Raw genomic sequence first — 22,440 nt, forward strand, 5'->3', positions numbered from 1 at the left:
TTATAATTCCAGACTCCCGAGCTGACAGGCGATAATTTTCAATATAGCACAAAATGTCGTTCCCTGTATAACGGAAAATGTCTTCATTGTTCAGAACTGGTTGTCTCGATCCCTGTTCGTTACCAGTTTCTTTGTGTAAAACAACCGCTACCTGGATCACATTTTCGCCAGAGAGAGAGAGAGAGAGAGAGAGAGAGAGAGAGAGAGAGAGAGAGAGAGAGAGAGAGAGAGCAATCTAACAGCTATGCGTAAAAAGTAACAGGAAAAGAATCAGACAACAGGAAAAACTTTATCAGAGCAAGACAGCTGGGTAACAATCAGGGGAAGTTCATAATGTCTCAGTTGTGTGACAGAATGGGTAAGGAGTTTCTCATGTAATTCACATATAATAACAGCACGCTCGCGCGCACACTCACACACACACACACACACACACACACACACACACACACATATATATATATATATATATATATATATATATATATATATATATATATATATATATATATATATATATATATATATATATATATATATGTATATATGTCGTTCACCCTTCATATACATGTATATACCTCTGTGGAAAATAATAATAAAAAAAAAAAAAAAATAATAATAATAATAATAATAATAATAATAATAATAATAATACGAGAAAGTGATGATCATCTTAAATCAGAAGTGATTATCAAGTCCCTGTCATCAAAAATGGTCCTTCTTTTAATTAATATATTACATTCCTAGCTCCCCAAAACTTTTGTTGCCAGTAACGAGGCCCACCTTCGATAAAATCATTGAAAATCTACAATTAATTACTGCGTAGCCCCGCTAACAAGCAGATTAACAATGGCGCAAACGGGTAAAAGAATTCCACCTAAAACATAAGATTCTGAACGGAGGTAAAAAGAGAAATTAAACTTCACAAATAAATGTAAGAAAAAAATAATGCCATTTGTCTTAACAATAGACAACCGAGAAAGGGTTGATTGACCCCAGTAAACATGAATGAGCGAAGTTCAAATAAAAAAGAGAAAGAGTAAACAAATAAATAAAAGAAAAAAAAAATGACTGACTCCATTGTTTTGTATGCCAAGGTAACCTGGCTGGATAGTGTAGGCTTTTCTTATCCATCTCAGAATTGAAAATTGGATAGAATTAAAGAACTTATTGGTTCTTTAATTAGTGTATATTTGCCTCGTTAGGGATAGATTAGAAGCTATGTTCCTATTGTAAAGAAACTTTGAAGTTGTTTAGTTATTCTCGTCAAAGGAACATTAAAAGCCTTTTCAGTACTTATTGCAATGGGCCACTGGCATTCACTTTAATTCTTATCGCAAAAAAGGCTTGAAAAGCCTTATTGATTTTTATCATCAGGGAGCACTGGATGCATGAATTTCTCATAAAAGTTCTGCAATATCACTTACCTTTCTTTCGTATTAATACTTCTGTCACTATTATACTTTATAACAAATATTTATCATGAGAGTTTAGTTCAACATATAAGGCCAAAGACATCTATGTTCTTATTTAAATGTAGCGAATGTTATTCTTATCTATATCATACCAAAAATGCTTTGATAATACTTACATTTATAAGTCGTTCCTGAGGGTCTTTCATATAATTCTTGTTTATTATAAAGTGGTAGTTAGTGAATATTTAGGCCAGTAGGAAGACGGTAGAGGGTAGAGTTATATAATCCTATTGATAATTCGGGACCAAAGAATAATTAAGGAGAATTGTTTTCTATCCTTTTTCGGGGCAAGATGGGGTAACTCTAGTATTCTGCGTTCTGCAGCACGCGGGTATGTGTGTGTGTGTGTGTGAGTGAGTGAGCGTGTGTGTATGAGGGAAAGAGGGATGGAGGAGGGGTTAAGGATGGGGGAGGTGTTAAAACCCCTCCTGGGAAGGGAGAGAGAGAACCCCCGTTCATCATTTTCTATTCGGATTCGAGGCATTCACTGAAACGCATAATCCAAAACTCTCGAGGAAATAGAAAATTGCAGAAATATCAAAAACTAAATTCTTTATTAAATCATCCGATTCTTCGTTCTTAACAGGTTCTCAACTCGTACTCTTATTCTTCGGCGCCTTCTTCAGCGCCATTGACGGCCTCGGGTCCTTCGGGTATGGCGTTTTCCTCGACGACCCTGTAGCCATTGTGGTCGGCGACGTACTTGACGTAATACTCCTGACCGTCGGGCGCTACCCAGGAGTACTCGCCCTCGACGGCCTTCCCAGCCTGGCCCTCCTGCTCCTGCTCTTGGTTGTCCAACTCGAAGTCCACGATGTCCTCCGAAGGGTAGGCAGCTGCCAGGGCAAGCAGGCCCAAAGCGACAGTCAGCTGTGGAGAAGTAAGAAGTATAATCTCTACATTGACAAACGGTCAAAGAAATAACTTTCTTTTATTTCACCTTGCTTGGGTGCGTCCATACTACGACAAAACATATCTTAAAGACATGTCGGCAACTTGCAGCAAACATATCACAAACAAACTGGGAACAAGTCAGCGGTCTTAAGTTGTAGAACGAACCTTTGGCCAATACTGGATAACAGTATGAAGCACTGGTTAGAACTACCAGGTTTATTCAACCAGTTTGTGATGTCTGGTTGAGAAATTACCGACTTGTTTATAAAAATTTACTATGGTAAAATATTTCACGAAGACTTGTCAGCAACTAGTCAAAAACACATCGCAAACAGGTTGAAAATGAGTCAGCAAATGTAGGTGAAGAACAAATCTTTTAACCATGTATGTTTATAAGATGTTTTACAGTAGTATGGGCCGCTCTGTGGCAAAACATCCACTGTAAGTGAGGAACGAACCAATAAGTCGTTGACTTGTATTCAACTTGCTTATGATGTCTGTGCATTTATAAGATTTTTAAAGTAGCTTGGACAACACTACAGTAAAACATACCATAAACACACGTCGGCAACTTGTCTCAAACATATCACGAATATGTTGACAACTAGTCATCCACTGTAAGTGAGGAACGAGCCAATAAGTAGTTAACTTGTATTCAACTTGTTCGTTATGTCTGTGCGTTTATAAGATTTTAACAGTAGCTTGGACCACGCTACAGTAAAACATACCATAAATACACGTCGGCAACTTGTCTCAAACATATCACAAACACGTTGACAACAAGTCAGCCACTGTAAGTAACGAAAGAACCAATAAGTTGTTGACTTGTATTCAACTTGTTCGTGATGTCTGTGCAATGAGTTACCGGTGAGCGTTTATAAGATTTTTACAGTAGTTTGGACCACACTGCAATAAAATATACCATAAACACACGTCTGCAACTTGCCGCAAGCATATCACAAACATGTTGACAACAAGCCATCCACTGTAAGTAATGAACGAACAAATAAGTAGTTGGCTTGTATTCAACTTGTTCGTGATGTCTGTGCAATGAGTCACCAACATGTTTATAAAATTTTTACAGTAGCTTAGACCACACTACAGTAAAACATACCATAAACATATGTCGGCAACTTGTCGCAAACATATCACAAACACGTTGACAACAAGTCAGCCACTGTAAGTAACGAAAGAACCAATAAATCGTTGACGTGTATTCAACCTGTTCGTGATGTCTGTGCGATGAGTTACCAACATGTTCAGAAGATGTTTAGGAGTAGTGTGGACGTACCTTGATTTGACTCAAACACCCACAACTAGCCAACTGACTTACCAGGACCTTCATGGCTGTGTGGGTTGACAATTGTGAGAGCGACGTCGTCTAATTCAGACTTCTTTCTCGCTATATATATATCTCTCTATAGCTCCCCATTGGCCTTGTCTGCGACTGTCTCTTTCTTTTTTCGATTATTTTTTTGTGTGGAAGGTTTCTCTCCTTGAAATGGTTCGTGAAATGACATATGTTGCTAATAGTCGCTTGTCATTCTCCCCTTTGTGTCTCTGAAGTTTTTTTTGCTAAGTTTGATTGACCTTCGTTTTTTTTCAATATTTCTAGATTTAGATGCAATACTTAGGCCTAGTATTGGAAGGACTGGTAACCAAACAAGAAAAAAATATATATACTAAAATGGAAAATATAGAGAGAATAAAATAAAAAAAATAAGAAAATAACTGATCTGAAGTATTTCTAGATTTAGATGTAATACTTAGGCCTAGTATTTGAAGGATTGGTAACCAACCAAGAAAAAAATATATACACTAAAATGGAAAAATAAGAAAATAACTGATCTGAAGTATTTCTAGATTTAGATGTAATACTTAGACCTAGTATTGGAAGGATTGGTAACCAAACAAATAAATATATAAACTAAAATGGAAAATATAGAGAGAATAAAATAAAAAAAAATTAGAAAATAGCTGATTTGAAGTATTTCTAGATTTAGATGTGATACTTAGGCCTAGTATTTGAAGGATTGGTAACCAAACAAGAAAAATATATATAAACTAAAATGGAAAATATAGAGAGAATAAAGTAAAAAAAAAAATAACTGATTTTAAATGTTTTAAAGGAAGATTAAAGAACTTTTCTTTAAAGCAGATATCTTTTAATGAAAAATAACTGTTAAAACGGCAAGAGAAAGGAAACCCGAATTATTTTTTAGATGCGCTGCGCCTCACTGATTCCGTCAGCAATTTCCGGTCTCACTGTGACCCATTGTCTTTTCTAAATGATTCCTGTAGGATTTCATAAACTTTCCATCGCACGTTTAGAGTATAAGGAGTTTCTATAAGGAGATGAATAATCCCTTCTAAAGGGCAGTTTTGGCGATAAAATTCACATGAGAATTTTTATATTCTCTTAGAGGAAGAATTTTAATCATATTGTGTTAATGTTACCTCAAAGGAAATATTAATCATAATGAATAAGTATGAGGCCTTACCAGAATCTTATGAATTAGGCGTGTCTTGATGGTTATCGAGTATAGCTGAAGATAGCTTTTAAAATCAAATTCAAAATCTAATTTGAGAAAAGTCACTTATACCTTTCCTTAAGAATGTCTGTGACTCCTTCCTTTCGACAGAGCCTATGCTGGCATAAGGACAACTCATTCAACAATAACAACAGTAGAAGATATGACCTTGGCAGACACATCAAGTTCTTTTTTGTCTGAATTCCTCCCCTGTCGTATCTTAGCCTGCGGGTAGCCCGCGCGCAAGCTCGCTAACTGTATCGCAATATCCAGTTATGCGTAGCTTTTGCTATTCAGTCTTATTCACTTCACTTTTTTTGGTCATTGATCATTCTTACCCTGACAATTGTTACGAAATTTAGATGTCTTCTTGGATTTTTTTTTTTATTTTTCTCAATAAGTTTTTTGTTGCTGAAATTTGACAAAGGCAGTTCTTCAAGTTTTTACTTTCAAAATTGTCGAATTTATTATTCTTTGTTGTATCCCCGAAATAACTCCGAGATTTACTTAGTATTTCATTTGAACTTTATCAGTAATTTCAATAAGTTTTCCGCTACTTCTTGGTGATATTTTCCTAAATCTGTAATGGATGACTATTTATGCAAGACTTGAATATCTAATATAGCTGGAAAAATAACTGGCTAAAATCTCATTCCCTAAAATATACAAGTGAAAAAGAAATTTTTTAAGGATTCCTGTTTCAATTATTTGTGTAAATCAACTGTCTTAAAAAATGTGGAAAGAATCAGTCCTATGAAAAGAATGGGGATAGTTCACAAAATTCCTTGCGGGTGTCATGAATTGATAGCGGAAAGTCAGCAAAAACTGTTGAAGAAATGAATGGTGCAACATAAGCATGTCTTCCTAAGGTGATACCAAACAGTGTTATTTCTCTTTATGTCACTTGTTAGTTTTCTGTAAAAGAAAACCATTGTGTCGGCTTTGTCTGTCCGTCCGCACTTTTTTCTGTCCGCACTTTTTCTGTCCACCCTCAGATCTTACAAACTTCTTTCCCTCCACCTTCAGATATTAAAAACTAATGAGGCTAGAGGTCTGCAAATTGGTATGTTGGTCATCCACCCTCCAATCATCAAACACACCAAATTTCAGCCCTTTAGCCTCAATAGTTTTTATTTTATTTAAGGTTAAAGTTAGCCATAATCGTGCGTCTGCCAACGATATAGGCCAAGCCACCAACGAGCAGTGGTTAAAATTTCATTGGCCGCGGCTTGTACAGCATTATACCGAGAGCACCGAAAGATAGACTATTTTTTGTGGCCTTGAATATACGCTGTACAGAAAACTGTTTCTTCGGCGCATTTTTTACTTGTTAAATAAAAATCACGAAATTTGCAGAAATATTTTATTCGCTTCAATCTCTTCAATTCACATCATAATTCACGTAATAAATCAATTTCGAGAACCTAAATAATTAACTAGATGACTCCGTCTGTCATCGATTCCAGAATTATTCGTCGAACTCATCATCTTCTCCATCGTCGAAGTCGGCTTCGGGAGCCTCAGGAACGGCGTTGCTGTCGAGGACCCTATAGCCGAGGTGGTCAGCCACGTACTTGACGACGTACTCGTTGCCGTCGGGCGCTACCCAGGAGTACTCGCCCTCGACGGCCCTTCCGGGCTGGCCTTCTTGTTCGTGCTCCATGTGGTCCGTCTCGAAGTCGATGACGTCATTGGAGGGATAAGCCGCTGCTAGGGCCAGCACCATGCCCAAAGCGACGATGCACTGGAAGGAGAATTAGAATTAGGAAGTTTCTTCAGAAAGGATATTTTCGATTTTGGTCTTCTAATAAGTCTTCAAATTCAGTAAAAGATGTCATACACATGTCGGAAACTTGTCGCAAACATATCACCAACATGTTGATAGCAAGTCAAAATGTCGACAACTTGTCACAAACGTATCACTAACATGTTGAAAACAAGTCAATGATTCGGCAACTTGTCACAAACATATCACTGACATGTTGAAAACAAGCCAAAACATCGACAACTTGTCACACACATATCACTGACATATTGAAAACAAGTCAAAACGTCGATGACTTGTCACAAACGTATCACCGACATGCTGAAAGCCAGTAAACATGTCTGCAACTTGTTGCAGACATATCACTAACAACGACCGTAGGTGGAGAAGGAATCTTTGGTCAGCAATGAACAACCGCATGTAGCACTGGTTAAGACTAACCAAGTTGTTGACTTGTATTCAACCTGTTTGTGATCTGAGTACGATAAGTTATCGACTTATTTATGGGATGTTTTACTGCATTGTAAACGTCTTCTGAGGCTTTCCACAAGGGAAAAGTCTGTACGGTGAATGAAACAAAATACACACAGGTTATACAGCAACGGGTAGAAGACGTCTGCGGAAAAGGTAGTTTTCCAGTTGCAATTCTCTCAAAATTTGACATTTTAGACTCTTCAAAAATGAGACAGAAAAATCATATATAAAAGTTACTTTTCTAGTAGCAATTCTTGCAAAATATGACGTTTTAAACTCTTCAAAAATGAGACAGTCTCATATATAAAAGTTGATTTTCTAGTATCAATTCTTTCAAAATTTGACGTTCCAGAATCTTCAGAAACGAGATAGAAGACTCACCAGAACCTTCATGTTTGCGTAGGTGGACAAAGACGAGAGTGACATCTGAATCTAAGTCCCACTGACTTTATATACCTGATCATCTGACCTTGTTCGTCACTGTCTCGTGTCCTTTTTATTTCGTTTCTGCCAGCCTTAAGCTCAAGAGAGTTTTTTTTTTTTTTTTTTTTTACAATTGCTCATCTCTCTTAAAAATATATATATTTTTGTTTTAGTCCTGCCTTGAAATTTTATGTTCACTCTGTCTGTCTGTCTGTCTGCCTCTCTCTCTCTCTCTCTCTCTCTCTCTCTCTCTCTCTCTCTCTCTCTCTCTCTCGCTCTCTCTCAAGATCACGGTCTTCAACTCCATAACTTGCCTTTGGCAATCCCAGTATGGCGTTATTCTAAATGACTCAATACCCATTCTGATCAACGACGTACTTCTTGAAGAACTCGATATCAATGGGCGCTACCCAAGGGTCCTACTCGTCCTCGACGGCTCTTCAAGGCTGACCTCCTGCCTCTGAGGGGTATGTAGCCCAGAACGACAACTACACAGTAGAAGATAAATTAAGGTCATAACAACTAGTGAGTCACGGATTAAGGAAAGATGTTGGTAGATTTCAAATTAGATTTTTATATAACTTCACAAAAAAGTAATGGATTATTATCTCGCTTTTCATAAATCTTATGAATTATCGTTGATAAGATAGTTACAGATAATACATTTCATAAAAGAATTTGCATATTCCTTTGCAATAACCCCAGACATAATGGGTAAGTATAAGGACTTTTCAAAATGGGCATTATATTCCATTCTGAGGGGAAGTCATTGGTGGTAAAATTCGTATAAAATTTTTCGTATTCCGTTAGAAAAAGAATTTAAACCATATTCTCTTAGAAAAAGAATATTAACTTTTATATTCTCTTAGGAAAAGAATCTTAACTTTCAGATTCTTTTTCTAAGAGAATATGAAAGTTAAGACTCTCTTAGAAAAAGAATCTTAGCTGTAATGTTCTCATAAAAAAATTCATTTTAACCTTCATATTCTCTTAGAAAAAGAATTTCAACCTTTATATTCTCTAAGAAAAAAATTTAACATTTATATAATCTGTCAGAAAAAGAATTTTAACTTTCATACTCTGGAAGAAGAATTTTAACATTTATATAATCTGTCAGAAAAAGAATTTTAATTTTCATACTCTTTGGAGGAAGAATTTTAACCTTTATATTCTCTAAGAAAAAAAAATGTTAACTTTTATATAATCTCTCTGAAAAAGAAGAATTTTAACTTTCATACTCCTTGGAAGAAGAATTTTAACAATTGTGCGTCAATATTATGTCAAATGGAATTTCAGCCATGTTAAGTAAGTATGATGGCTTACCAGAACCTCAAGATCCAGGTGATTCTTAGTATTTATCCATTGCAGATCAAGTTAACCATTAAAGTAAAATAGAAGTTTAACTTGAAAATTCCCAGTAGGGGAGTAGTGCCGTCAGAGCACCTCATGTGGTGCACTGTAGGCATTACTTAAGGTTCTTTGCAGCCAGCCTTCGGCCCCTAGCTGCTATAACCCCTTTCGTTCCTTTTACTGTACCTCCTTTCATATTCTCTTTCTTCCATCTTACTACCCACCCTCTCTTAACAACTGATTCATAATGCAACTGCTTTGAGGTTTTCCTCCTGTTACACCTTTCAAACTTTTTACCGTCAATTTCCGTTTCAGCGCTGAATGACCTCATTGGTACCAGTGCTTGGCCTTTGGCCTAAATTCTATGTTCAATTCAACTCAGTTCAACTTGAAAATTGTCACTTATATCATTCCTTAAGAATGGTAATGACCCCTTTCTTAAGTCTGAGCCCATGCTGGCATAAGGCCAACTTAATCGGCAACAACATCAACAACAGGAGATCATATGACCTTGGCAGATAAATCGCGTTCTTTGTTTGCCCAAATTCTTCTGTCGTCATAGATTCGCCCACGGATAATGCGCGCGCAAGCTCGCTACCTGTATTGCAAAATACAGCTATGCGCATTTTTATTTTTCTGCAAAAGAAAACTACTGTTCCGGTTTTGTCTGTCCGTCCGCACTTTTTTCTGTCCGCACTTTTTCCTTCCGCCCTCAGATCTTAAAATCGACACTGAGGCTAGAGGGCTGCAAATTGGTATGTTGATCATCCACCCTCCAATCATCAAACTTACCAGATTGCAGCCCTCTAGCCTCAGTAAATTTGTTTTACTTAAGGTTAAAGTTAGCCATAATCGTGCGTCTGGCAACGACATAGGTTAGGCCACCACCGCGCCGTGGCTAAAATTTCATGGGCCGCGGCTCATACAGCATTACACCGAGACCACCGAAGGATAGATCTATTTGCGGTGGCCTCGATTAAACGCCGTAGCGGCTGTACAGAAAACTCGATTGCGCCGAAGAAACTTAGACGGATTTTTTGCTTGTTTTAATTCTATCTTATTCTCTCCTGCTTTTCGTTCATGGGCCACCCTCACCATGACAGCTCTAAAAATGATTTTGAAATCCTCATAGATATTTTTTTCTCTTGAATGTATTATTTTTTTTATCTCCCTAATATTTCCCCTTTTATTCCATACTTCACATAACACAGTTCTGATGATTTAATCTGCTTATTTTCGTGCTTCTGACATATTTTTGAAAATCAGTAATAAATACTCCTTTATGCAAGACTTGCATGTTTACTAATTCATGAGAAAACATTTAGCCAATATCTTCTAAAATACACATGTAAAAAAGAATATTTTTTGTACAATTATTGTTTCGAATTATTCAAGTCATTCAGTAGTTTCTATGCCCATATAAAATAGTGGGATGGTTTGCAAAATTCTTTGCGATGGTAGATTTTATAATGGAGAAAATTCCTTGTGACGGTAAACTTTACAATGGGGAAAATTCCTTGTGATGGTAGATTTTATAATGGAGAAAATTCCTTGTGATGGTAGATTTTATAATAGAGAAAATTCCTTGTGATGGTAGATTTTATAATGGAGGAGATTCCTTGTGATGGTAGATTTTATAATGGAGAAAATTCCTTGTGATGGTGGATTTTATAATGGAGGAGATTCCTTGTGATGGTAGATTTTACAATGGAGAAAATTCCTTGTTATAGTAGATTTTATAATGGAGAAAATTCCTTGTAATGGCAGATTCTATAATGGAGTAAATTTAATAAATTTAATTTAATAAATCTAATACGGGACAAAGTTTCTTGTGGGGGCGCTAAATCTCATATTTGACTAAATTTTATATCTCACAAAATTCCTTTCGGGTGCAACATATTTTCTCGGACAAAATTCATTAGAAGTGTAATGAATTCACAAAAAAAAAAAAAATGGAATAGTACAACATAAGTATATTAATTCTTTAGCTATCTTAGCGACACTAATAATACCAATTCTCTTTACGTCATTTGTTAAAGATAAATATCCAGTTTTGCCAAAATATTTTATTGACTTCAATTATTTTCAATTCACATCATAGTTCACATAATTCACATTTTGAGGGACCAGTTAAATAACTTCAATTCTGTTCTGTCTGTCATCGATTCCGGAATTATTTGTCGAACTCATCTTCTTCTTCTCCATCGTCGAAGTCGGCCTCGGGAGCCTCAGGGACGGCGTTGCTGTCGAGGACCCTGTAGCCCAGGTGGTCAGCCACGTACTTGACGACGTACTCGTTGCCGTCGGGCGCTACCCAGGAGTACTCGCCCTCGACGGCCCTTCCGGGCTGGCCTTCTTGTTCGTGCTCCATGTGGTCCGTCTCGAAGTCGATGACGTCATTGGAGGGATAAGCGGCTGCTAGGGCCAGCACCATGCCCAAAGCGACGATGCACTGGAAGGAGGAAATAATTAGAAAGTTTCTTTAGAAAGGATAATTTTTTCGATTTTGGTCTTCTTAATAAGTCTTCAAATTCAGTAAAACGTCATAAACATGTCGGAAACTTGTTGCAAACATATCACCAACATGTTGAAAACAAGTCAAAATGTCGACAACTTGTCACAAACGTATTACCATCATGTTGAAAATAAGTCAACACGCAGGTAACTTGCCACAAACGTATCACCGACATGTTGAAAACAAGTCAAAACGTCGACAACTTGTCACAAACATATCACCGACAAGCTGAATGCAAGTCAAAAGTCGACAACCTGTCACAAACGTATCACCAACATGTTGAAAACAAGTCAACACATGGACAACTTGCCACAAACATATCACTAACGTGTTGAAAACAGGAGAACGAATCTTTGATCAGTACTGGATAACTACATGTAGCACTGCACTTAACCAATAAGTGTGTTTATGACATGTTTCACTGCAGACGTACCCTAAGGTTCTCCAGAAAATGAGAATCTATATTCTGGATTAAAAAAGAAAAAACGAACGGTAGATATGTCAACAGGTAGAAAGCGTCTACAAAAAAGGTAATTTTCCAGTTGATAACAGATCAGTTACGAAATCTGAAAATTGGAAAAATACCACAAACTGGGGAACAAATGAATTTAAGAAATCCACATGCAGTTTCGGAGCACTATGCTGCCTCTTCAGTGTGGAGACTTAATTAGTGTCTCCACAATGAAGAGGGATCATGGTGCTCCGAAACTGTATGTGGATTTCTTAAAAATATTTTTTCTCCAATTTGTTGGTTTAAAATGCTAGTTTTAAAGGGGCAGTTTTGTCAAAATTTGACGCTTCATATTCTTCAAAAATGAGATGACGACTCACATAAAAGGTAGTTTCCCAGTATCAATTCTGTCAAAATTTGACGTTTCAGATTCTTCAAAAATGAGATGAAGACTCACATAAAAGCTAATTTTCCAATATCAATTCTGCCAAAATTTGACGTTTTAGTCCCTTCAAAAATGAGATGAAGACTCACTTAAAAGCTAATTTTCCAATATCAATTCTGCCCAAATTTGACGTTTCAGAATCTCCAAAATGAGACAGAATACTTTTACATAAAAGCTAATTCTCCAGTTGCAATTCTCTCAAAATTGACGTTTCAGAATCTCCAAAATGAGACGGAAGACTCATACACAAAAGTAAAATTTCCAGTATCAATTCTGTCGAAATCTGACGTTTTATACTCTTAAAAGACGAGATAGAAGACTCACCAGAACCTTCATGCTTGCTTAGGTGGACGAAGACGAGAGTGACATCTGATTCTAAGTCCCACTGGCATTATATAGCTAATCATATGACCTTGTTCGTCACTGTCTCGTGTTCTTTTTTTATTTCATTTCTGCCAGTCTTAAGCTACGGGGGAATTTGCTCAGTACCAAAACGTACTAACGGTACTGGGATGTTTAACCAAGAGGGATTATTCTCTCTCTCTCTCTCTCTCTCTCTCTCTCTCTCTCTCTCAATATTTCACATTTCCCATCCCTGTCATGACAGTAACGGAAAGCTGAAATCCTCCCTGATTTTTTTTCTCTTTTGCAAAATTAACAGCAATCTAATTTACACTGTTCTTTTTTTCGTTTTTTAGACCGTTATGCCTTCTAACTATTTTCCCGTTTAGACTAATAGTTTTGAATGTCTTCCGTATAAAAAAAACTATGTTAAATATTTGCCTTGCAGTAAGATTCGTGCTAAAGCCTTCGCTGTTATGCAACTCGGATAATTATAGTAATCTTTCCTCAACAATGAAAAAGGCTTCCGATAATGAGACATATTCGTTCAAATATGTGTATTATTCACTGTAAATCCTAATATTTCTACTTCTTCTTCTTCTTGCAATTACGGAGATAGAGTTGAATCATTTCTTCACATAACGATTACAATTTTCAAGCCTGATATCTGAGAAATAAAATGTAACACAAATGCACGACTGTTTTAAATAAATATATATAATGCTTCAAAATCTCGCTCATGATAAGGAAATCACTTCTATGGTTGCGTAATCTCGCGTCATTATAGTTCCCTTCAACGGTGGCTAGAATGAAGATATCTAACAGCCAACAGCTACTGGTGAAATAAAACATTTTATTTCAATAATAAAAGGTTTTATTTCAAAGTAGCTATTGGCTGATAGATATCATTAACCCTAGTTTCACAGTAGCTATTGGGTGACAGATTTTCATCCTAGGCATCGTTAAAGTGAACTATAATGATACGAGATTAAGCAACTATAGAAGTGGTTTCCTTATCAAGAATGCAATTTTTAAACTTTATATATTTTTTCAAGATTATTGTGCATTTGCATTACCTCTTACTTCTCAGATGTCAGGATTGAAAATTGCAACCATTATTTGAAGAAATGATTCAACTCTATCTCCGTAATTGCAAAAACAATTACGTGACCTAGTTTCATGGTGGATAATTCTATATATAGTATATAGATAGAATGCATAAATTATTACTCATACGATTTATTATTTATATCCAAGACCTGTTAGAAAAATTCTCTTCAATCATTATGTGAAGAAATGATCCAACTCTATCTCCAAAATTGCAAAAATAATTACGTGACCTAGTTTCATGGTGGATAATTCTATATACAGGTAGAATGCATAAATTATTACTCATACAATTTATTATTTTTATCCAAGACCTGTCAGAAATATTCTCTTTTATTTTGGTTTTCATCATACGCATTCATGGGGGCTTTTAAATCACCTCATCCATATTAAGTTTTAAATAGTAACTGGAATGATAGAATACAACGTGATGTCTGTTCAGTGTATACCTAGCTTCAGGAATTCCTGAATTGCATTTTCTGAAACTTAATCCCCATGTTACTGTAATAACAGTAAATATTTCTTTTTTTTTTTTAGATCTAGTTATAGACTGGTACAGGTGAGAAATGTACTTTTAAACTGTCAGGTGCAGACGTGCAGATGTGTAGGAACATTGAATCTTAAAAAAATGTTGAATCTAAGTAATGTTTAAAATTCTATCAGTATTTATCCATGAAAAATTATCCATGAAAGAATTGAAAAGATCATTTTTAAAGTAGGCTACAAAGTAGTTCACACTAACGAGATTTTTTTTGAAGTGGGGTGGGGGGCGAATTTAGAGGAAGATAAAATTAAACAGAGGATGAAAAATTTTAAAAGATAATTTTTAAAGTACAAAGTAATTCACACCAACGAGATTTTTTTTTTTTTTTTGAGGGACAATGTTATGGGGTCTAAAATAACCTACAACTGACAAAACTAGATTATTTTAGGGATACATTTTAATGCACAAAGCAGATTCTCTCTCTGCTTTGTGGCTTAAAATGTATCCCTAAAATAATCTAGTCTCCTCAGTTGTAGGCCATTTCAGACCCCATACGATTGTCCATAAAAAAAAAAATCTCTTTGGTGTGAATTACTTTGTACTTTAAAAATTATCTTTAAAATTTTTTCATCTCTGTTTAATTTTATCTTCTTTTATATATTAAAAAAAATCCCAGCTTCTCTGTTGCATATTGCTTTGTACCTCAAAAAATTGTGACCAAGTAATTTTGTTATCGGCCGTTAAGGCAGTATAGAATAAATGAGAGAGAGAGAGAGAGAGAGAGAGAGAGAGAGAGAGAGAGAGAGAGAGAGAGAGAGGGAGAGAGAGAGAAAGAGAGAGAGATAACCAAGAAGATATTCATAACAATAACCAGGAAATATGTTTTCCTTATATAATTCTTAAAAAAGGAGATTAAAAGGATAAAAAGACAACATTTGAATTTTTGTCCTTCAAATTCTTTTTCGGTGTTGAGAATCTATGGAATCCGACAAGGAATATTCACGGAATGTTTGTTTTGAAGTATTTTTTTTTTAAGGTCGAACTACCTTTGCAGGTAATCCAATTCTGTGTGACTTCTCTCTCTCTCTCTCTCCCTCTCTCTCTCTTCTCATGTATTGCAAGTGATCCAGTGCTGTGTAACTTCTGATATATATATATATATATATATATATATATATATATATATATATATATATATATATATATATATATATATATATATATATATATATATATATATATATATATATATATATATATATATATATATATATATATATATATCAGAAGTTACACAGCACTGGATCACTTGCAATACATGAGAGAGAGAGAGAGAGAGAGAGAGAGAGAGAGAGAGAAATCATTATATAAACATTGTCTTTTACTCTTCCTACTAGACCTTTTTTCGACATACAGTCAGTGTCAATCAACTGGTGTTGAACAAAACCAGTTTTGTAACCTAAGCGTTTTTTCAAATAATAACTACTTACTGAATTTTCCCCTCTCCATAACTCTCGTTGCCACGGAACAAAAAGTAACTTTTCAAGTAAAGCTCCTTTTCAGAAAAAAAGTGGTTTCGACCGAAAAAGTGGCAGATAATGACTTCCTTGCAGATTGGTGCCGTTATTCAAGCAAACCTGCTTTTCCATAACGCACGTTATTAATACATACATACATACATACATACATACATACATACATACATACATACATACATACATTCTTTGATATTTTTTTCTAATTTGGGATATGACGATTATCCACAAAGAAGAGTTATTCCATTTTTAGTTTTCTGTAAAAGAAAACTATTGTGCCGGCTTTGTCTGTCCGTCCGCACTTTTTTCTGTCCGCACTTTTTCTGTCCGCCCTCAGATCTGAAAAACTACTGAGGCTAGAGGGCTGCAAATCGGTATGTTGATCATCCACCCTCCAGTCATCAAACATACCAAATTGCAGCCCTCTAGCCTCAGTAGTTTTTTTTTTTTTATTTAAGGTTAAAGTTAGCCATAATCGTGCGTCTGGTAACGATATAAGCCAGGCCACCACCAGGCCGGGGTTAAAATTCCATGGGCCGCGGCTCATACAGCATTATACCGAGACCACCGTAAGATAGATCTATTTTCCGTTGCATTGATTATACACTGTAGCGGCTGTACAGAAAACTCGATTGCGCCCAAGAAACTAAGGTGCATTTTTTACTTGCTCTTTATTGATACTCGTACATACATACATACATACATACATACATACATACATACATACATACATACGTACATACATACATACATACATGCCTGCGGAGATGTTTTTATATCATGAAATTATTGGGGATAAAATGATGTACCACAATAAAAGCTTATGCTAATTTTCTTAGTTTTAATTTCCCGTAAACATAAAATCAAGGATATGAATTATCTAACCACAATGCTGTTCTTGATTTTTTGTTTATAGTTACACAACAATCCTTGGATTATTTTGACGAAATCGAAATAAAAAATCAAAATATCAAATAACTGTGCTGAATGAATATTAAACATATATATATATATATATATATATATATATATATATATATATATATATATATACATATATACACATACATATATATGTATATACATATATATATGTATGTATTTATGTATGTATGCATATATATACATATATATCTATCTATCTATATATATATACCTAAATATATATATATATATATATATATATATATATATATATATATATATATATATATATATATATATATATATATATATATATATATATATATGTATGTATGTATATATATACCACTAAAGCTTCCCAAGTAATGACCCACTTCATGAGATATGGATATCAATCAAGCAAAATAATACCGCAAATTACCTTTGCAAATAACAGCGCAGTCATCAACTGAATACCTGTTACAGCTATTATCAATAAAATTATTAGAGTAATCATCAAATATATTTATGTCTTAAGTAGGTCTGACTCAGCTGATAATAAAATAACTGTGTCAATAATTCTCTTTAATAAATATACGAAATGCAGTACCTATTAGTAGGTATTTTTGCCATTTTCCTACTAGCTTCATAAATTAGAGATTCACTTAACAGGGTAATTAGTAAATGAGCGACATTTTGGCTTCGTAATTGCTCATAAACTCTCATAGATTATCCCTCTCATGTTTTCCGGAATATTTCGGTCGCCAATATTACTAATTTCTTTCGAACCTGCTTTAGGCGAGTTGAAACTGGATAGAACAGGATATTTTGGGAAAAAGACGAACGTTTCTGAATATATCGGAATTTTTTTTTTTTTTACAAATTAGGTAAAATGACGAGGAATTTTGGATAAATGGGTTGAAATGGAAAGAAAAATAGATAGTAAGGTAATTTTACACGAAAGTTCACAAAGCAACATCAATAAAAAAATAAAAATAAGAAATGAAAAAAAAAAGATCGTAAAATAATTTTACACGAAAATTGAGAAAGCAACAGAAATTAAAAATAACAATAAAAATAAAAATAAGAAATGGAAAGAAAAAAAAAAGATCGCAAGGTAATTTTACTCGAAAATTGACACAGCAACAGAAATAAAATAAATAAAAACAAAAATAAAGATAAGAAATGGAAAGAAAAAAAAAGATCGTAAAGTAATTTTAGACGAAATTGACAAAGCAACAGAGATAAAAAAATAAAAATAAAAGCAATAAAGACTAAGACATGGAAACAAAAAAATAGTAAAGTAATTTTACACTAAAATATACAATGTAACAGAAATAAAAAAAAATAAAAATAAAAATAAATAAAAAATAAGAAATAAAAAAAGATCGTAAGATAATTTTATACGAAAAATTGACGAAGCAACAGAGACAACAAAAATAAAAATAAAGACAATTAAAAATGGAAAGAAAAAAATCGTAAAGTAATTTTACACGAAAATTGACAAAGCAACAAAAAAAAGACAAAAATAAAAATAAAAGTAAGAATTGAAAAAATGTCAAAAATGAAATAAAAACATAAAATAGGAAAATAAAAATAAAAGAATAAGAATTCGAATTAAACATGAATAAACAAAAGTAAAAAAATACAGCTATGTCATTCTCAGCTTCTGAAATGGTATCGATTACCAAATGACAGGAAGATTAGTGCGGTAATTTCTGAGACCTATTCAAAGGACAATAATCATTATACGTATACGTCATAGGAACACCTTTGCATTAGAAGAATAATACGGTTCTTCGATTCAAATAACAGCTCTCATACGTAGGACTTTAGCTATGAAATATGGAAAAAAATTCTTGCTGAGTATAATTAAATGTAACAAAAATAAACATATGAATAATTAGTGTCTAAGGAATAAACAAAACTGATGTGTGTTACTTAATAACAAGTAAAAGATGCGCCGAAGTTTCTTCGGCGCATTAGAGTTTTCTGTATAGCGTATAATCACGGTCACCGAAAATAGGTCTATCTTTAGGTGGTCTCGGTATAATGCTGTATGAGCCGCAGCCCATGAAACTCTCAGCCGGCCGTGGTGGCCTGTGTTGTTGCAGTTGCCAGAAGCACGATCATGGCTAATTTTAACCTTAGATAGAATAAAAACTACTGAGGCTAGAGGGCTGCAATTTGGTATGAGTGATGATTGGAGGGTGGATGATCAATATACTAATTTGCAGCCCTCTAGCCTCAGCAGTTTTTAAGATCTGAAGGCGGATAGAAAAAAGTGCAGGCAGGCAGACAAAGCCGGCACAATAGTTTTCTTTTCAGAAAACTGAAAATCAGACACGCTTCAGGTACATACTGGCCTGCAACCCCATCCCAAACCATCATCCTTAAGTGCTTAGAAGCCTGCTAAACGCTTTAAGGGTCTATTAGGGTACTGGTGGAGGGGGGGAGGGGAGTGGATAGGGTTGGCATGGGTTGGGGGGGAAGATACATCACAGTTATAAGACCCAAGAATGCACAGATTTTATTTCCTGTCCAGGATTACAATGCATTCAGAGATAACTTACTTGAAAGGAAAAACTGCATTAAACTGCAGTGCAGTTGCAACCGGAAGTAGGATAGTAATCAGTCACGCTGAACTGCAGCAGGATGACGATGTACGTGGCGATGAAGCTGGCGATCTGTGGAAGGAAAAGTGGGGAGGAAGCTTAGAATGATTTATAAGAGAGAATGAGAGGAGTCACGGGGTGGGGGTGGGGGGGCTGGATTTTAATTGGGGAATGAGATGATTTTGTAGTGTTGGTTTTTTTCTGTGGTAATTTGTTTGTTTCTGTGCATTTTTTTTAATACACGCGAGTATATATGTACTAAAATATACTCAAGCATGTATATTTTATTTTCTTGAATAAATATCTCCGCTAGATACCATCCAGTTTTAATGAGGTCCTGTTAGTAATATGTATATATATATGTATACATATATATGTATATATATATGTATACATATACATATATATGTATATATATACATATATATGTATATATATATATATATATATATATATATATATATATATATATATATATATATATATATATATATATATATATATATTTATATATGCATATATATATATATATATATATATATATATATATATATATATATATATATATATATATATATATATATATATGTATATATACACATACATACATCATGCATACATACATACATACATAAACTCTAGAATCCTTTCCTCACCTGAATAAGTATTCCTTTTGAAATGACGAAAAAATTGCCCATGTTGAAACCAGGGTAGTCATTCATCAGTTCCAATATTCGTCCTATCTGCAAATTCGTAAGAATTATTAACTGTCATTATTTGCTATCTGTGACTTCTTTCATTAATCATCGTTATCATCATTATAAAATCATTAACGAAATTTCTCGTTAATGACCTAGTAGGTTATTATTTCAGGGAATACAGAAGGAAGTAGTAAATTCTAGACTTGGAAACTGTGATAGGGGAATAGACAAAGGAAGGTGTTATTTGCAGGTTAATGATATTCATTGAACGCTCGTTAATGAAGGGGTTAATGAGTTTAACGTAGGTGTGATAGTGAGTGTAATGAGTCATTAAGCATAAATTGCCAATGAGATTTTGTTTTGAAAATAAGTTGCGGTTATATTTAGATTTTTTTTATATTAAATATTTTCTTAATAGTTTTGTGTTTCAATTCGAGAACTCGTTACCTGCTTTTGTGTTTCCTGGGTGCAGAGATATTATTTAATTTTTTTAACAATTTATTTGCAGTTATTTTGCGCAAATTGACTCTAGATTTTTAGCTGGTAATAATTCTGTTAATCATTTTGTCCGCTTATTCCAGAATTCCATAAATGCTTTTGTGTTCCAAGGACATTGTGAGATATCTGTTTACATTTTTTTTATGCTTATAAAAAAAAATTGTGTGTCTTCTCGACAATGAACTTATACCGGAAGTGTATTAATCTTCGTTTGCCTAAATACACACACACACACACACACACACACACACACACACACACACAAACGCATACCTCACATATTTTTTCATTGTATACCTCTCCTTCCTGACAACGAGGTATGTTAAAGATACAATAAATCTCTCTATTATCATGAAATAAGTTTGTTTTTCTTTGCCCGTTTGACCGTAACGACCAATCTTCCAATTATCCATTCCTACACATTCTCAGGCAGCTGCCAACGACCTAATTGGAGGTCAGGTAAATGCACTCTTCTCGATTTAGCAGGTCATTGCACGAGCAATATTGCACGTCTATAAGCCATTAGTGGTCAGGTAACAAATGTTCTGTCTAAAGTATTTTGCGGAAGTGGTAAAGGGCGATAAATTGGAATGCTGAATGTTGATGAATGTTGTGTAACATTCCCGAGCGTTTCCAAGTCACGTGATTTTTAAGGTGTGCGCTCGCAGATGTGTTGACAATGTCGCTATGTAATTTTAAAGGTTTAGGGACTTTGTGTATTATTGTATTGTTATGTTATGTTATCAGTTTGTAAGTGCAAGCAATTACGAATTGAGTCCATTGGTTGTTATGTCCTCATACAGTTATATATATATATATATATATATATATATATATATATATATATATATATATATATATATATATATATATATATATATATATATATATATATATATATATTATATTTATAATAAATATATATTATATTATATACATATATATATATATATATATATATATATATATATATATATATATATATATATATATATATTATTTTATAATAAATATATATTATATTATATACATATACATATATATATATATATATATATATATATATATATATATATATATATATATATATATATATATATATATATATATACAGTATATAAACAGAATAAGATTACTAATGAAAACTTGATAAACTACAGCATATAAAACATTTAAAATAACCACAATTAAAAATCTCAAGCGCTAAAATAACATTAATTACATTATCAACAGACTAAAAGTAACACAACAAAAGAACACAAAATTACTTTTACATCCACGGCGTCTGTAGCTGCATTGTGACCAGGAGATTGATGACCGGCAGTTGACCCGTCTCCCTGAGGTCAAAGAGCGAAAATGGATTTAGGATTAACTGGTGAATAATTAGGTGAAATTGTCTCTGAAAACTATCTGTCTGCATATGATATTAATGACGTTTTCTGTGGTTTTAGATATAGATACAGATGCAGATTTATATATACACACACACACACACACATATATATATATATATATATATATATATATATATATATATATATATATATATATATATATATATATATATATATATATATATACGTACATATGTATACTTTCGCATCATATTTCCTGGCGAAAATAAAAAAACAAAAACCCATCGTTCAAACAAACAAAAAATAATAGAATTAACAGCCATATAATTTCACGTTGCTGAATAGTTTCAGAAAAATAGAGGGTAAGATTATGGGACCACTTGACTGACCTTGAACTCTCCGACCTGGGCATCGTTGACCTCAAAGTCTCTGTCATTGGCAATGACGTCACTCCTAATGTACCGAATCCTGGTCAGTAGCTGTTCCCTCTGAAAGATGGATACGCGAAATAAAAGTGACGCTAAATAGTTGGGAAGTAACTGTGGTAAGATTATAAAAATAGGTAATGTGTTGAACT

At 34.0% G+C, this 22,440-nt stretch overlaps 3 protein-coding genes across 3 annotated transcripts; all 3 read right to left on the reverse strand.

Annotated features, from left to right (window-relative positions):
- Positions 1-1,669: 1,669 nt before the first annotated feature.
- LOC136836632 (cuticle protein CP575-like) lies at positions 1,670-3,714 on the reverse strand. Its single transcript, XM_067101099.1, has 2 exons — positions 3,703-3,714; positions 1,670-2,345 (listed from the first exon to the last, which is right to left on the reverse strand). The coding sequence occupies exons 1-2, from the start codon at positions 3,712-3,714 to the stop codon at positions 2,079-2,081; spliced, it is 279 nt and encodes a 92-aa protein (XP_066957200.1). The 3' UTR covers positions 1,670-2,078.
- Positions 3,715-6,368: 2,654 nt separating this feature from the next.
- LOC136836300 (cuticle protein CP575-like) lies at positions 6,369-7,532 on the reverse strand. Its single transcript, XM_067100406.1, has 2 exons — positions 7,521-7,532; positions 6,369-6,644 (listed from the first exon to the last, which is right to left on the reverse strand). Exons 1-2 carry the CDS (start codon positions 7,530-7,532, stop codon positions 6,369-6,371), a joined length of 288 nt encoding a protein of 95 aa, XP_066956507.1.
- Positions 7,533-10,802: 3,270 nt separating this feature from the next.
- On the reverse strand, positions 10,803-11,359 carry LOC136836258 (cuticle protein CP575-like). Its single transcript, XM_067100264.1, has one exon. It carries the CDS (start codon positions 11,344-11,346, stop codon positions 11,086-11,088), a length of 261 nt encoding a protein of 86 aa, XP_066956365.1. The 5' UTR covers positions 11,347-11,359; the 3' UTR covers positions 10,803-11,085.
- Between the last annotated feature and the right edge of the window lie 11,081 nt (positions 11,360-22,440).

The sequence above is a fragment of the Macrobrachium rosenbergii genome, chromosome 56, assembly GCF_040412425.1.
Source record: "Macrobrachium rosenbergii isolate ZJJX-2024 chromosome 56, ASM4041242v1, whole genome shotgun sequence".
Taxonomy (NCBI): Eukaryota; Metazoa; Arthropoda; class Malacostraca; order Decapoda; family Palaemonidae; genus Macrobrachium; species Macrobrachium rosenbergii.